Source organism: Falco punctatus (assembly GCF_963210335.1).
Source record: "Falco punctatus genome assembly, chromosome: 12".
NCBI classification, from domain to species: domain Eukaryota; kingdom Metazoa; phylum Chordata; class Aves; order Falconiformes; family Falconidae; genus Falco; species Falco punctatus.
Window position 1 is genome coordinate 17,468,782 of NC_137592.1, and position 14,792 is coordinate 17,483,573.

The 14,792-nt window shown below is 41.1% G+C and overlaps 1 protein-coding gene across 1 annotated transcript; it reads left to right on the plus strand.

Annotated features, from left to right (window-relative positions):
* Positions 1-271: 271 nt before the first annotated feature.
* CALM2 (calmodulin 2) lies at positions 272-13,704 on the plus strand. The gene is made up of 6 exons (XM_080408344.1): positions 272-423; positions 4,845-4,875; positions 10,058-10,201; positions 10,275-10,381; positions 11,278-11,413; positions 12,805-13,704. The coding sequence occupies exons 1-6, from the start codon at positions 421-423 to the stop codon at positions 12,831-12,833; spliced, it is 450 nt and encodes a 149-aa protein (XP_080264470.1). The 5' UTR covers positions 272-420; the 3' UTR covers positions 12,834-13,704.
* The last annotated feature ends 1,088 nt before the right edge of the window (positions 13,705-14,792 follow it).

The window sequence follows — 14,792 nt, forward strand, 5'->3', positions numbered from 1 at the left end:
CGGCATTTTTTTTTCTAAAATCCCCTTCCGCCCAGAGAAATAGTCCCTCAACCCGTCTCCTCCGGCACCCCCCATGCCGTTCCACAAGCGCAGCCCCACTCTTTCCCGCATCTCGCCCTTTCCTGCGCCGGGGCTTGGGGGCTCGGGGGCAGAGGAGGGGGCGCGCTCGGGGTGAGGGGGGGCCTGCCGAGAAGAGCGCGAGGAGCCGGGACTTCTTTCGCAGCTCCGTTCCCCGGCGGGGAAAGGGGAGGGGGGAGGGAGCGGCGCGGAGGGATCCGGGCGGGCTGTGAGGAGGTTTATGAGGCACTGCTGGCGGCCAGGCAGGGCTCAGTGTGAGGCGAGCTGTAGAGCGGTTGGGTTGTTGGTGTGCTCCGTACAGCCGTTAGCTTCTACCACACCCCACAGCCAGGCCGAGCCACCATGGTGAGTCCCTGGGCATGGGGCAGCGATGGGACTTCGCGGGTGCTGGTTTGGTGCTTAATGTGTGGGGGGTGGGGGCGCTTGTGGTTGTGTGCGGGCGGGCGGGTGGGTGGTGGGGAGAGGGGCAGGTGGTTTGGGTGGTGTGGGGTGAGGGCGCCTGCAGAAGGGCAGGGGTGAAGGCGTCCCTTGCCGCGGCCGGCGGGCTGAGCCCTGCAGCGCGGGCAGGCTGGGGCGGAGGGTCCCTCTCGGAGGCGCCGTCTGCGTAGGAGGAAGTGGCGGTGGACGAATCCCGCCCGGGTCTTTTTCCCGCCCTGGGGCGTTGGTGGGGATTCAAAATTCAAACTGCCACTCGGTTCGAGCGCCATGACGCTTTGTCGGGGCGTGGGGGGGGGTGTGGGGGAGCGGCAGATAACGGTTCCTCCTGGGAGGAGACCCGCGTGGGGGGGTGCCGGGAGGGGGGGAAGGAGCCTGCCACGATGGCACCAGCTCCACTTTCTTATCGCTTCCTCCCCCCACCCCCCCGGCAAGCCGGCCAGGCCGGCTGAATGGGGCTGGGGAGCCAGCGGCGCGGTAGCGCTGCTGTCAGCGCTTAAGATGTCTGGCTCGCTAGCGAGGTGTGTTGCGCCTGGTAATAATGCAATGCGGAGTCCTGCAGCTTCTGAGCAGCATGATGATGAGGCGCAGGCTGCCTCACTGCACCATCTCCCTCCTTGCTAGACCTGTTGTCAGCTCACGTTGGAGCCGCTCTCCCCTGCCGACTTCATGATAACGCCTTGCTGTCGGTGGCTCTATTGAACAAGGGATTTTGGTTTTTTTAACAGTTTTGGCTTCTCGTTTTGGTCATTGCGATGGACAGTCCTGCATTTTCTTGATCAAGCGCAATTTATTTTTCCTAGCGATACGTTTGTTTAGGATTTTAATCAACTGTCGAAATAGAACACATTTTGTGGAATTGGAGAATGGTTTCAAATTCGGTTAAAAGGATATGAGTTTAGATTTTTTTAATTAAAACAAGTGGATACTGAAACACGTACAAAAAGGAATAATTCTGTCGAAAAAGCAATACCAGTGGCCACTTAGTACTATCTCTGCATTGAGAGAAGATATGCAGTATAGTGGAATTGCCTTGCCATTCGTTACATGCTTTTAAGGAATCGCATCACTTGAACTCTCCATGTGTAATGTGAACGATGGGTACTTAAAATTAAGGGTTTGGGTTTTTAAAATGTTCTCTCTGGGCAAAGAAACTGCCTGAATTTGTTCTTTTACTTGAATTGTGAACCTATACAGCAAACATCTATAAAGGAAAAAAGCAGTGAATGTAGCAGCGAAAGACTCTTACTGCTTTTAGTCATCATCCGTACAGAACCAAAAATGGAGTATCTTCAAGCAAGGTCTATATAAAAATGGGTGTGTCCAGGAGGCACAGTGACACTTTGAATGTGGTTATAGTTCATCCTGACAGACCAGACTGGCTAAACTTGTGAATATATGTAGTCCAATACAGCATATGCTAGATGAAGTAAAATGATTTGCTCCCAAAATCGCCTAACTTTCTGTAAGTGTAATTTTAGCCCTTATACGCTAGCCTGTCTAGTTCTTCAGTTAATCTTGCCAGAACAGAACTGTCCATTCGGATCTGACACCTGTGAAGTATACCAAAATGCCAGGTTTTGGAGGTGAAGGGTGTTGCCTGATCTGTGATTTGTTGACTGCTTTCTATTAGGCATCGTTAGTAGCTCTGAGGATCTTCCAAACAGATTACTGCATCGCAGCTACGACTGTAATGAAACACTACCTCTAGAGGCTGCATGTGCCACTGAAACTGCTGCACACGCAACAGCTCCCCTTCTTTCCTAGGAGACTTAGATTCTTTGTCAGGCCCTCAACATAATCTGATGGTGGGGGGATGGGACCTATTGCAGTGAAAATGAAAGTGCTGCAGTATGGATTAGAGAATGCTGTGTCAAAGCTGTGATGGGTTCCCCGGCTCCATCCAAGGTTTTCAGGTGGATCGTGGCCATGGTAAGGGGCATATCAAAGCTTCAGCATGTAATTTAACCGTTTATGAGGTTGGGTTACGTTACTGATGGTGTGCATGCTATCACATGTACGGTGTACGAGTATCTAGCTTAAATTCAGGACAAAGAAATCCAGAGGGTCCCTCTAGGAAGGCCGCAGTGGCCTGGAACTCTTAAGCATAGATCCGGGCTGATAGCCCCTCCACCTGAGTGGCACAGGAGGGAGTGTTCTGGCAGACTTGGCTGGCTCCGCCTTTTGCTGCTGTTGCGCAGCAGTCCCTGCAGAGCCTAGCACTGCAGAGTACAGATGGTGTTTGTTCAACCTTGCCCCACCTCCTAGCTTATCTTTCAACTGCCGTATACCTGTGGCTTCTAATAAGCCTTGTGCTCTTCTCAAACACTGCACCTCTTACAGGTACTGACAAAACTTAGACAAATTTATGGTTAGTGGTTCTAGGATGCTTTATGTTGCTGGAAGTGTTAGAAAGGAAGGGTTCAGGCACACTTAACAGCTTAAACACTGCTTAATGTCATGTGTTTTATATAAAACTGTTTATATAAACCAGTATGTGACTCAACTTGGTAACCCGTAAGTATTGACCTAAATAAAACTGGGTTCTTGCTACTTAAATCTGATCTACAGTTTTCTGTGGATATAAATATCCTACAGAAATGTAGCACATAGTTCTCTTCACTCAAGCAATAAAAATGTAAATAGCATGCAAAGGTATGAGTCTGTCTCTGTTAATGATATGCTCCAGACAAGCAAAAACCTGTTAGATTTCTGTTAAATGACCAGCAGAATGCTTCCATCTCAGAGTCTAATGTTGGTTGAATTAGTGATGTGCTCAGCAGTGCTGCTGCCACTGTAGACAGTTTATTATTATTTTAAACAAAAAGTTGAACCTGGATGGTAATACTTCTTACAGCTGCTGAAATTGGAACAAGTGGAGTTGAGCTGCAAATACCCATTGGCTGCTCTTTCTAGAAGATGCTCAGTGGTGTGATCTTGATTTTTAAGAGTAGGTGAGCCACAGGCAGTCTGAAAAATTGCTGGTTATGGCTTTGTCTTGGGCTGTTGCTGTATTGTATCCATATGTGTTTTTGTAAGCAGTGTAGCTCTTGTATAGCTACTTAAGGAGCTAACTTCATTCCTGTTGCAGGAAGAATATCCAAAGCTGGTAATATCTAAGTTTGTATGCAATATAGAAATCTAATTAAAATTGAAATTAAAGTAAAAATTGACAGGTGGTGTATATATTTTTAAGTTACTACATTGGCAGATGGCTGATGTGTAGAGATATTTGTGGGCACAGCTAATGACTGAAAATATTTCAAATTTAATATTGCAGTAATTATAAAAAGGTTGTTGCTGAAATGGTTGTGATAGGAACAACACTAAAAAAGTGGCATTGAACTTAAGACAGTGAATGTATCTTTTATGTATTTTAAGGTGGGGTTTTTTTGACTCTTGGGTAGAGTACTGTGGGGTAAAGAGCTCAGGGAGCTTCCTTGAAGGAATTGCATGCCCTTTTTACTGCAACTCAATTTAAGCTATCCATAATTTGTTTTTGAAGAAGCAGCTGATTTGGAAAACCTAGGGAAGGTATTTCTACAGGGGTTTATTGCTGTCAAATACAGTTGATTCAAAACTGTTCAGTGATAAAGCAAAATCAGGTATAAACTGGGGCTTATCAAACTGATACAGAAACTGTCTTACTACTGAACTTTTCTTTAGTGGCCCTGTAAACTCCTACGGTACCCGAGTCTGTATATAATGCTCTGAAAAAAGTCTAGACAGCCATATGACACATGCATTAAAATTATCAGTTTTGTCTGAAGCTGCTAGTACTGATTATATGGACTCTGACTTTTATGACCAGGTCTTGGGCATGAAGCTTCATGTTAGTCAAAGGATGATTTAGTTCTAGAGTATATTCTTCTAATTATGGCATTGTAACTTAGCAGAAGAGAATAGTCTGCCATAAAATTGGTATTTGGGTGTTACTGCTACCTTACTTAGACATAAGGTGTTTAGTGATAAAGCTGAGGCTAGTTTACCAAAGTATTACTGCTAGTAGTCTGCTGTGTTAATGAGTTTTTAATCAGTCTAGAGGTACCTGTGTGCCTTGAGTTTGCTAGTGTTACTTGGGCAATTGATTGATGCACATGGTAGTCTGGGTGTACTGTATATTGCAGGCTCAGGAAATGCAAACAGGCTGCCAGGCTTACTTAGCAAGCAATCCTGATGGCTTTTGAGCTGTGTTAGTTAGGACTATTTCAGAATGCTACAGATTTAAGTCCTGAAGAGCAGCTGCTGTATTCAGAGGCCTCTACAAGTCTGTGTCTTAATTTTGCCTTGATGTTTTTCTACAACTATAATGATACTGTCTTTTATTGCAGGCTGATCAACTGACAGAAGAGCAGATTGCAGGTGAGGCTTTTACGTGCTGTGTTGCTACTCCTATTTGACCTGGCACATCTCTTAATCCACTGACATTGAGTTACACAAGATATTTAGCTTTCTTAGATACTAAAGAAGTATTGTAGAATGTTTTAATTTGTCACCTAAGTTTTAAAGGCTCATGTACTATAAAAGCACCATGGACACAGTGAATTTTTGTCCTCTAGAATAGTTAGACAATCATCATAGATAGCTTTATGAGCTGGTACACTTGGGACCCTTTCTTTTTCTCTCATGACTACAGAATTGTTCTGAGTGCAAACTGAAAGGTGGTGGGAGGGGGCAAATCTCTAAAGTTGGAATCTGGAGTGCTTTTCTAGCAGAAGGGAAAAAAAAGAAATTACTTTGAGGTCTCCTGTCAGTGGAGATGTTTCAGAGTGTGGCTGTTTTTGACAGAGACTGGCTTCATGAAGGCAACTCCTGATACTCCATATTTGGAACTGCATTGTGTACTTGGACACAAGTGTTCTGTGCACTGTTCTGATGGTCTGGCGCTTGCTCTGAAATGCTTGAATAAATATTATTTAGTTGGACCCCTAACAATGGCTTCTATGCACTAGCAACTGTCTACTAGTGACTGAAATCTCTGGTTATCATGTCTCCTACTCACGTAGGCTGCACAAACTAGTATCTGTCACTGCCCTCTGTAGACTGATTTAAATTTCAATAATTGATGTAACTTAAAGCTGGTAATGCAGAACTCAGCCTTGCCATGGACATTCAAAAACTTGGAGTTTTGATCTGACAAATGTATAGTGTTAATACTAGAAAGTCAGTGTGTGTGTAATGGCCATGTGAAGTTATTTTAGAGGGTGTTAGGGTTCTGCTAATCTAATAGTAACAGGTCAAGCATACAAATAACAGTCTCTAAGAGGTATTGCTGTTTAACTATAGTGTAGCTCTTGAAGATGCTGTATTAAACAGAAGACTCATAATGAGCCAGTTTGTTTTTACCGTAATTGCCAAATTTGTAGTGTAAGAACATTCTTCTGTAGCTTTTAGACTTCAGAAGCTTGCTTTATTTAACTCATAGGAGACTAATTATGGTTTTGTGGAAAGTCCTTAGTCTATTTACTTGTTGCCATGGTACTGTCTTACGAGTAGGCACAAGCCAAATCTAGTTCAACTTGAGATTTTTCTGGAAGTGGCCTACATATCTTGGGGGTTTTGTGATCAGTTTAGTTGGAGCAGGCTTTATTGGTTGTCACTGCTGTCTTTCAATAATGGTTCATTGTTGCAGTTCTTAACTGTGGAAGCTTTATATTCCATAATCAGCTACATCAACTACTAAACAGGAAGCTTATTAACACTACCTTGGGATTAGTGCAAATGTTAGCTATTCAGTAACAATAGTATAGTTCTTAGAGCCGGAAGTGAGTATGAATAAGCTTGTCATACTGGAATAGAGGGTCTTCGTCTGTGTGGAAGGAGTAAAAGTATAACTTCAGTACCCAGTGTAAAACTATGTCCCACTTTCAGTTCTGCAGTGGTATTTCATGAAGCAAATGTGTTTGCAAGTAAACGATAAATCTCTGATGTGAAGACATAAGCCCACTGCTGCTCTGTTGGAAAACCATCCCTAGTATGGCTTAGGAAAGGTTGCAGCCAACTAAGCAGCCTGCTTAGCTTTGCTGTCAAAGGCCAGTGTCTTGCATGGGAAGAATGTTACAGGTACAGTTCACGTGTTTTACGAAGGCTGTGTGGTTTTAAAGGCTTGGCCCCCCTACTCTTCCATTTCACCTTACCTGAAGATAGACCTAGCTTTTGATTTGAAGGCAGGCTTAAGAAAATGGTACTGCAATGTAGAGACACTCTTGCCTTAAATAGAAGGCCGAAGTAGTTAAAGGAGCCGTTTCTCCTGGGCTGAAAACAAATCTTCCACTTCTGCTGTGAAGCACCAGAATACAGTTGTTAGAAAATAAGAACATCTGGAATCTATGGAATTCATTGGTCCTATGGGAGTGAAGCTTCTCAACATAGTGGGGATGAAAGAATACCCAGGTTTTGCTTATATGAAAGACTGATACTTTTTTTAAAAAACTGCATAGGTACAGATTGTGAATGCATGTGAATGCTAGTTGCAGCTTCACTCAGTAAGAACTGAAGTTGCCAAATCAAATGGGTTTCCATTTGGTTAAGTGTTGTGTTAACAAGGGGTATATAGGTCAGGACCACTTGATGTGGGTGGTCAGGGAAGAAAAAAGTCTAAAGATGCTATTGCCCCAAAGCAACTAGTCTAGCAAGCTATACATCCTTACATTAGGCCTACTTGTTCAGAGAGCCCGTTTAGACGTCTGAGGTCTATGTATGGTGTTCATTGTGCCTTGTTCCTTTAGTGTGCCCTGGTTCTCTGTTGGGGATTTGACCACATGAGTTATTTAGAAATTATTTCATAGTAGAAATAGCTATGTTTAAGTGTTGTGCTCCTGGTAGCTGTGACGAGAACAATTGACATTCTGCTATAAAAGTTCCAGGCATAGCTGGCTAAAATGCATGAGTGGGAATGATAGGTTCAGTGAACCAGAACTACTGGGTCACTGAAGACTGCCACTTCATCTGGAAAGGTGATGTGATGCAGAGTTGCCTCAGAAGCTATTGTTAGAACATTGTGAGCTAGGGTGTTAGAGTTCACATTCTGTTGGACTACCTTTCTTTGGGGCCTGGAGGTAGTCTTTTGATGCAGTGTGTTTTTCAGAAGGAAGGAAAGGCTGAGACATTGTAGGCTGGCCTGAAGACTACTAGTTCTGCTGGCACTGTCCTCCGGTTTCTCAAAGGTTAGCCTTATGTAGGATGCCAGAGAATTTTCATGTGCAGCTTGATACGGAGGAGTGTTGAATAGAGGGAAGATTTGCTTTACATGCTACATGGGGTCAAAGGTGTTTAAGTGTGGGAGGTGTGTATTTATAATCTGAATGTTGCAGGAAGGCAGAATTGAGTTGCTCACAGCAGTATTTCATAGCTACCTTCCCTGGCCATTGCCACAAATGTATGCTAGGTGGGTTTTGTTCTAGTCTGAACTGTATCTGCATAGGTTGTGATTCCTTAGTTCTAATTACTGAAGGTGATTGAAGAGGTGTATTTATCATATTCTAACGATTCAGCATTTCAAACAGGAATATGTTCCTCATTCTTGATGCACTTTCTTGAAGTTTACAATTTATAGCAGATTATTTCTTAGTCTGCAGCATCTTTGATTAAAAGAAGGGTAAAGAGTTGTCCATCGAGTAGTTAATTTTGGGTATTCAGAATATACCACTGAATGGCCTGTGTGTCTTAGAGTTTTGTGTAAAAAAAAAAAAAAAAAAAAAAAAAAAACTACATTTTCTAGACAGGGTCATTGCAGTACTGGGAAGTTTGCTTCACATTTGGGTTAGTGATAGTTGACCTTCAAGCCAAGGATGAACTGGTTAATGGCTAAACATTTTGAATAACACTTAAGTGCCTGACTCTTTAACAGACTCTTGACAAAGACTCAGTATTGCCCTTTTTTGAGGTCCTTCTGTGATGGACTATGAACTTTTCTACTAGGCTTGACCCAAAAGCCTGTTCTTCCCTGTTGTAAAACTTCTAATATACTGGTCACGTCCAAACTTAATGAAACCCCCTGAAGACCATTTGGAAATTACTGTAGGTTCAGGTTATAGCTTCCTGTTTGGGTAGGCCCACTTCTACTTTGATTATACAACACTGGCTTGAAACTTTTTTCTGGTCCTGTGGTAGCCTTGCTCTGACTTATGTGCTAAACAGTGAGAGTTTGCTTTTGGAACACTTCGAACTGTTAGATGAAGAGTGTTTTTTTTCCTGGATGGGACTCAGCTGTGGCTCTGGTGGTGTAGCTGCATTCATGAACTATGAAAAGCCTATTTTTGTAGTTGCATTTTTAACACTTGACAGCTTGTACTCACCTCGAGTGTTTCAAATTACAAAACGGATGAAAGAAGACTTTAATCAGTTAATGTGAAAACACACCTTTTACTGTAACTAATTCTGGTCTGGGAAACCCACCATCTGGAAAGCTAGCTGCTTGGAAATACTGAAAAAATTAATTTCTTGGAAGTAGTTCTGATGCAGAAGTACCCTTGAGCTAATGAGTTCTCTGAAGGCATGATCTCAGGTGCCTTGAAAGCTGTGAAAAGATCTGAGCTATACAGGGAATAGATAAGGTTTTTTGCATGTTTAACTATAACTTGTGTATGAGCTACTACATACAGTCCAGTGAGCTAGTTTAAGGTCTGTGGGCAAAGACAAACAGATGGCATGGATTAAAACCAACTCGATTTTTGGACTGGACAATTAAACATGTTATGCTTGTATTAATATTGCTGGCTACAATACAGCCATTGTAGGGGATTAAGAGGTAGCATTGAAACACAGTTAAGCAGTCTTAGAACTGTTTTTGACTAGTTCGATGAAGCCCACTTCAGGATACAGTAGCGCTGAAGCAATTTTCTAAGCAGCTTTTCAGAAATTAAGACTGCAGTGACTTCCCTCCTTGAAAAACTGACTGGAGTTGTGTATATATGTAGACAAACTGCAAAGTCCAATGGGAGAGACCTGGGAGAGGTTCCTCTTTAGATATGGCCAGTTAAGAGCTATGGTACTGCAGCTTCACATAGCATAAACTGTTCAGACTTGTGTGTCCAGCGGAAGTGGTTTATAATGAGAAACTATTTTTAGTTTGGTCTGATTATACGTTTCTTCACTGACTAGTCTCCTTTGTTAGTAATAGAAGCACTGTTAAGCTGTAGCATTTGTTGTACTTTGAGTACTGTTTTTTAGCTTTCTCAAAGTAATACTATTTTCTCATGAGGTAAACTAATTCCTACTAAGGGAGTGGATTATTCTAGTTGCTAATAGCTGTTCCTTTCAGCTCTGTATTAGGGACTCTTCCCTGAGTACTTTTGAAATTGCTGACCTTCCATCTTACTTGGGTCAAAATGTGGTTCATTGGTAGACTGGTGGGTGGTTTTCTGGATGCTGGTGCTTCTGTATTGGCACTACAATTATAGCAGACTAAGCAGTATACCAAAATTTGTCTTGAGAATTAAGTTTTATAACTTATGACAATAAACAGCAGTGGGTTCTCATATGATTGGTCAAACGTTAACATTTTAAAGCTGAAGGGATTAATTCTATTTTTGTTGTTGTGCAGAATTCAAAGAAGCTTTTTCACTATTTGATAAGGATGGTGATGGTACTATAACCACAAAGGAGTTGGGGACAGTGATGAGATCGCTTGGTCAAAACCCCACAGAAGCAGAGCTACAGGATATGATCAATGAAGTAGATGCTGATGGTAAGATTTTGTTAATAAGTAATATAATGAAGTGCCTAACAACTGTTTTTCTAACAAAGTAATTATCTTGCAGGCAATGGCACAATTGACTTTCCAGAGTTTCTGACAATGATGGCAAGAAAAATGAAAGATACAGATAGTGAAGAAGAAATTAGAGAAGCGTTCCGTGTGTTTGACAAGGTACCAAAATGTTTACCTTAACAAATACTTCTGTTGTGAAAAATTGGTCTGACTTCTAATGAGCTTCTTCACTGAACTGAGGGGTATCTGCAGTACTGTAATCTAGAACCTCTAGGTTAACTAGTCACCCTGAAGTTCAGTCTACTGTGGTACTGTACCTGGAAGTCAAATAAATCAATGTGATAGATACTACTACCTACCACTTGCTATGATACTAAAATAAAAATTTGTACAAGGCTGGCAGGGAAATTGTTTAAATATTTAAAATGCTACTCATAAATCTTTCACTAAGTCTTTACTAAATAAATTGCTAGATGAGACTGAAGTTACTCAGCTTCTGAAGTAAGATGCACTTTTAAACAGAAAATAAATGTCTTGGTGTGTGGGGAAGAAAAAAGTCAGTCAGGAGTTCATATACACTAGTACTTGGATATCCAGTGTCCCAGGTAGGATGAAGTATGTGAAGGTAGTCTCTGAAGGCCTTGTGCTTTGTGCTGGACTCGCATGAAACAGGTGAATAAGATAAGTAGTTTCTGTTCTGGTCAAGAAATAGACACTTGAACCAGACAGTCACATGATTGAATGGACATCTGTGATGCAAAAAGATTGCAAAAGGTGCAGATTGGTTTGTCCTGAGACATTTTTTTAATCACTGACAAACCTAGTAGACTGCATTGAGTAAGTTGTTTTTTAAAATGTCTTTTTAACACTAAGATCCTGGACAATACTGAAGATATGCTTAGAACTCTCATTTGCCTTGTGCAAGTGCTAGTAGTTTTAGTAAATATTTTACATAGAAACTGTTAACTTCTTAATGTTCACCTTGCTCTGTACTATTAAGCCAAGTTGCTAGGGCTTAGACAAGTCTATTCCAGTCTTTCTTTTTCCCCTCACAGGATGGTAATGGTTACATTAGTGCTGCAGAACTCCGTCATGTGATGACAAATCTTGGGGAGAAGCTAACAGATGAAGAAGTTGATGAAATGATTAGGGAAGCAGACATCGATGGTGATGGTCAAGTAAACTATGAAGGTAAGGAGTTGGTAACAGACTCTTTTTGTGTAGCACTTTCCATGCTGGTAGCCATGCAGAGTTGAGGTGAGATTTGGTCAACAGTTATTGTCCCTTTAAGCTAATGTCTTCCAGTGTGTACATTGTGTACCTCTAAATAGGTGAATGTGCTGTTGCTACCTTTGTGCCAAAGGCAAAAAATTACTGTTAAACTGTGCAGTGTAATAATAACTTTCTGAATGTAATGATGTCTAATGACCATTAGAGTAAGGAAGCTGGCAGAGATGTTCACATACTGTTCTGTCCACTAATGTTGATCTGACTGTAGCAAGTCACTCATTTCCTATTAATGCTTTTTAAATTACTAATTAAAGGGGGAAAGCCTCTAAAATATGCAGGAATTTCAAGACCTTTAGACTTCTTAAATTTCACACAAGTCAGCTGCAGCAGTAGCTTATTTTTATTTCCTTCTTCCTGGCATTGAAACTTCAATGGAGTCATGCAAGCAGGAGTTCTGTTAGACAACTGCTTGCAGCTCAGAAGCACTAAACTTGTTTTTATTTTAACTTTCTGAGCATCTTACCCGAAAATACCCTAGCTCTTCTCTATAATACCCTTACTGTTGGAGGTGTAGGTGTGGCTTCCCTTTAAGGCCTTCTTGGTTGTGGCCTCAGGATGAGCAATTGTGAGTGAAAAGGCATTTTTAGGAACCAGACTGCTTCTCTGTAACCATACTTATGAATAAACTGTTTAGAAGCTGGCACTAGAGAGGGTAGGCATCCCTCTTGTTTCCGCTTGTTCTCTTGAAACTTGAGCAACTAAACTAGTTAACTCTTTTTGAAGTTTCTTCTTGCTATGGTACCTGAAACTATGGCTCAGCAAGATAAGTGAAGCAACCCTGTTGTGTGGGATCTAACTTCCAATGTATGTGACTAAGCAATGATTCAGTTGCTTAAAGCTGGTCAGCCAAAATAGTAAGACTTGGGCTATTCTGCTTTGGAAAAAAAAATCATCAAACCAATACAGTGTCTTGCTTGTATACCTTTATTTAACTGATCTTTACTTCAACACAATTTCTACTGATTCTAAGTCATTCTTAAATATCTTGTCCCTATCTGTAAGTCAGTAGGCATGAGGATTCTGTAATGTTTTATTTTGGAATAAAGGCTATTCTGAAATTCATTGAGGGACCAGTTTTTTAGTAAAAGAGGCCTTTTGCCTTTAAAACTATGGAGGTTTTTAGGTGTGATTGGTGGAAAAGGGGACTGTCTTGAAGATGCTTTTTTGAATGCAGCTGAAAACATAGTTTTGAAACAGTGTTCAGCACTAGTAAGACAGGTCACTTCTCAGATCTTGCAATTTAGATTTTTTTTTTCTCTGAATAACTCTTATGCAACTCTTTCCTTTTACAGAGTTTGTACAAATGATGACAGCGAAGTGAAGACGTTGTACAGAATGTGTTAAATTTCTTGTACAAAATTGTTTATTTGCCTTTTCTCTGTTTGTAACTTATCTGTAAAAGGTTTTTCCCTTACTGTCAAAAGAATATGCATGTATAGTAATTAGAAGGCCATTCCTCCATGTTTTTCTCCTTTATCTTACTGTCATTGTTCTGATTTTTGGAAAATTGATCTAAGTAACAAATGTTGCATGTGGCTTACTCTGGATATTTAAGCCCTTCTGCACATCTAAAGTTAGATGAGTTGGTTAACTGAGGGAACATCTGGGTTGTCTGTTTTTAAAAAAGTAGCTTTCTTTAGGAGACTTAGGTATGACTAGTGTAACAAGTTACATAAAGTAAGTTAGGGTTTACTATGCATTAGCAATTCCTTAAAGTGACACGCTGGCTCTAGTTCTCCAGTACATAAAGGTGTTTATTCCACTTTCTGTGATGGAGGATGAAGACTCTTGCAGCTAACTGCAGGATAAAACCATGTGAATAGTATATATACATGTAGCTAATGCACTATAAAAAAAAAATCATTCTCCTAGCTTACTTCACAGTAACTTGTTTGTGGCCATACCTGTAACATGTTGTTGAAATGTGGAGTCTTAACGTTGTGGACGATTGACAGTCAACAATATGAAACTTAAGTTGCACTAATGCAAAACGGGTGATTTATCCAGGTACTCGTACACAAGTTTTTTTTGTACTGCTGGTCCTGTACCAGAAAACATTTTTCTCCTCTTGTTACTATGCTTTTTAAACTTTGTTTAGCCACTTATTTTCAAAAGAATCTGCTTATGGCACGATTTGCCTCAAATCCATTCCAAGTTGTATATTTGTTTTCCAATAAAAAAATTACAATTTACCCATACTGTTTCAATGTATCCTTGAATTATTTACAGGAATTGTTCAATACAGTTGCTGCTCTATGTGTTTCAGTATGTAGCAGTTTGGTTTGCTTATGCAATGGATTGGCTGTCTTAAAATGGCTTGGAAGGTGAAAACTTAGTCCTTAAACTCTGGCCCTTAATAGTATTGTTGACTTGAAGAAGCTTTCTTACTAGTAGTTTAAAATGTATTTTACAGTCTTGTGTGGAGCTTGGTGCTTCAATAAACTTACCGTAGTGACTGGCTATGCCCACTATCTGTAGACATTGTGAACTGGATGTTGACCTAGTTCAATAGTTGACCTAAAATTAAAATTCCTTGTTCGGACAACTAAACCTGTTTGCTTTCTTTTAATTATTTTGGAGTTTATTCCCTGTCAGCTGCTACATCGGGTAACTTAGTCTCACACCTGGACTTCTCTGAAACTGCCATGTCTGAGTTGCCATTCAGGATGCAGTCAGAGCACAGAAGGAAAACATTCTGTTACTGATCTGCTAATAAGCATGATTGTGCTTCTAGTACTAGCTTGTTGTCAAGGTTTGAAATTTTTTTAAAGCAGAGAACAAACCTGACTTTCACCAAGGACAAATGCAAAACCTCAATAGGATGCCAGTGGCTGTTTCTGCCCCTGGCCTCTAACTCTCCCAGTGAGAACTGATTGATCTTAACATGCTATATGGTTATCTTGTTTGGGGATTCTGGCTGCCTTCAAACAAAACATTGGCCCCTGCATCTGGTTACCCTCGCTGGGCCTGGCAGAGCAGTTACCTAATGTTTTAAGACTGTTCTCGTAATCTTTGAGGTATTTGTAGTTACAGTGAAAATGGGAAAGCAGGACAGCTGATAAACTTTATTTCAGAAACACTTGATCAAATGTTTATGGTCACTAATCTTGAAGCCAAGGAGGCTTGTCAAAAGTGCTTAAACTGCCAGCATCAGAATTCCTTAGAACTGTTGGTTGTGCACCAGCAATGTGATACAGGGAGCTTATGTAGTCTATTCTAGCAGTTAGGGTTTGCCTAATGAGTGGCTGAAGAAATGCTTCCTATCCAGTCTTCATCCTGT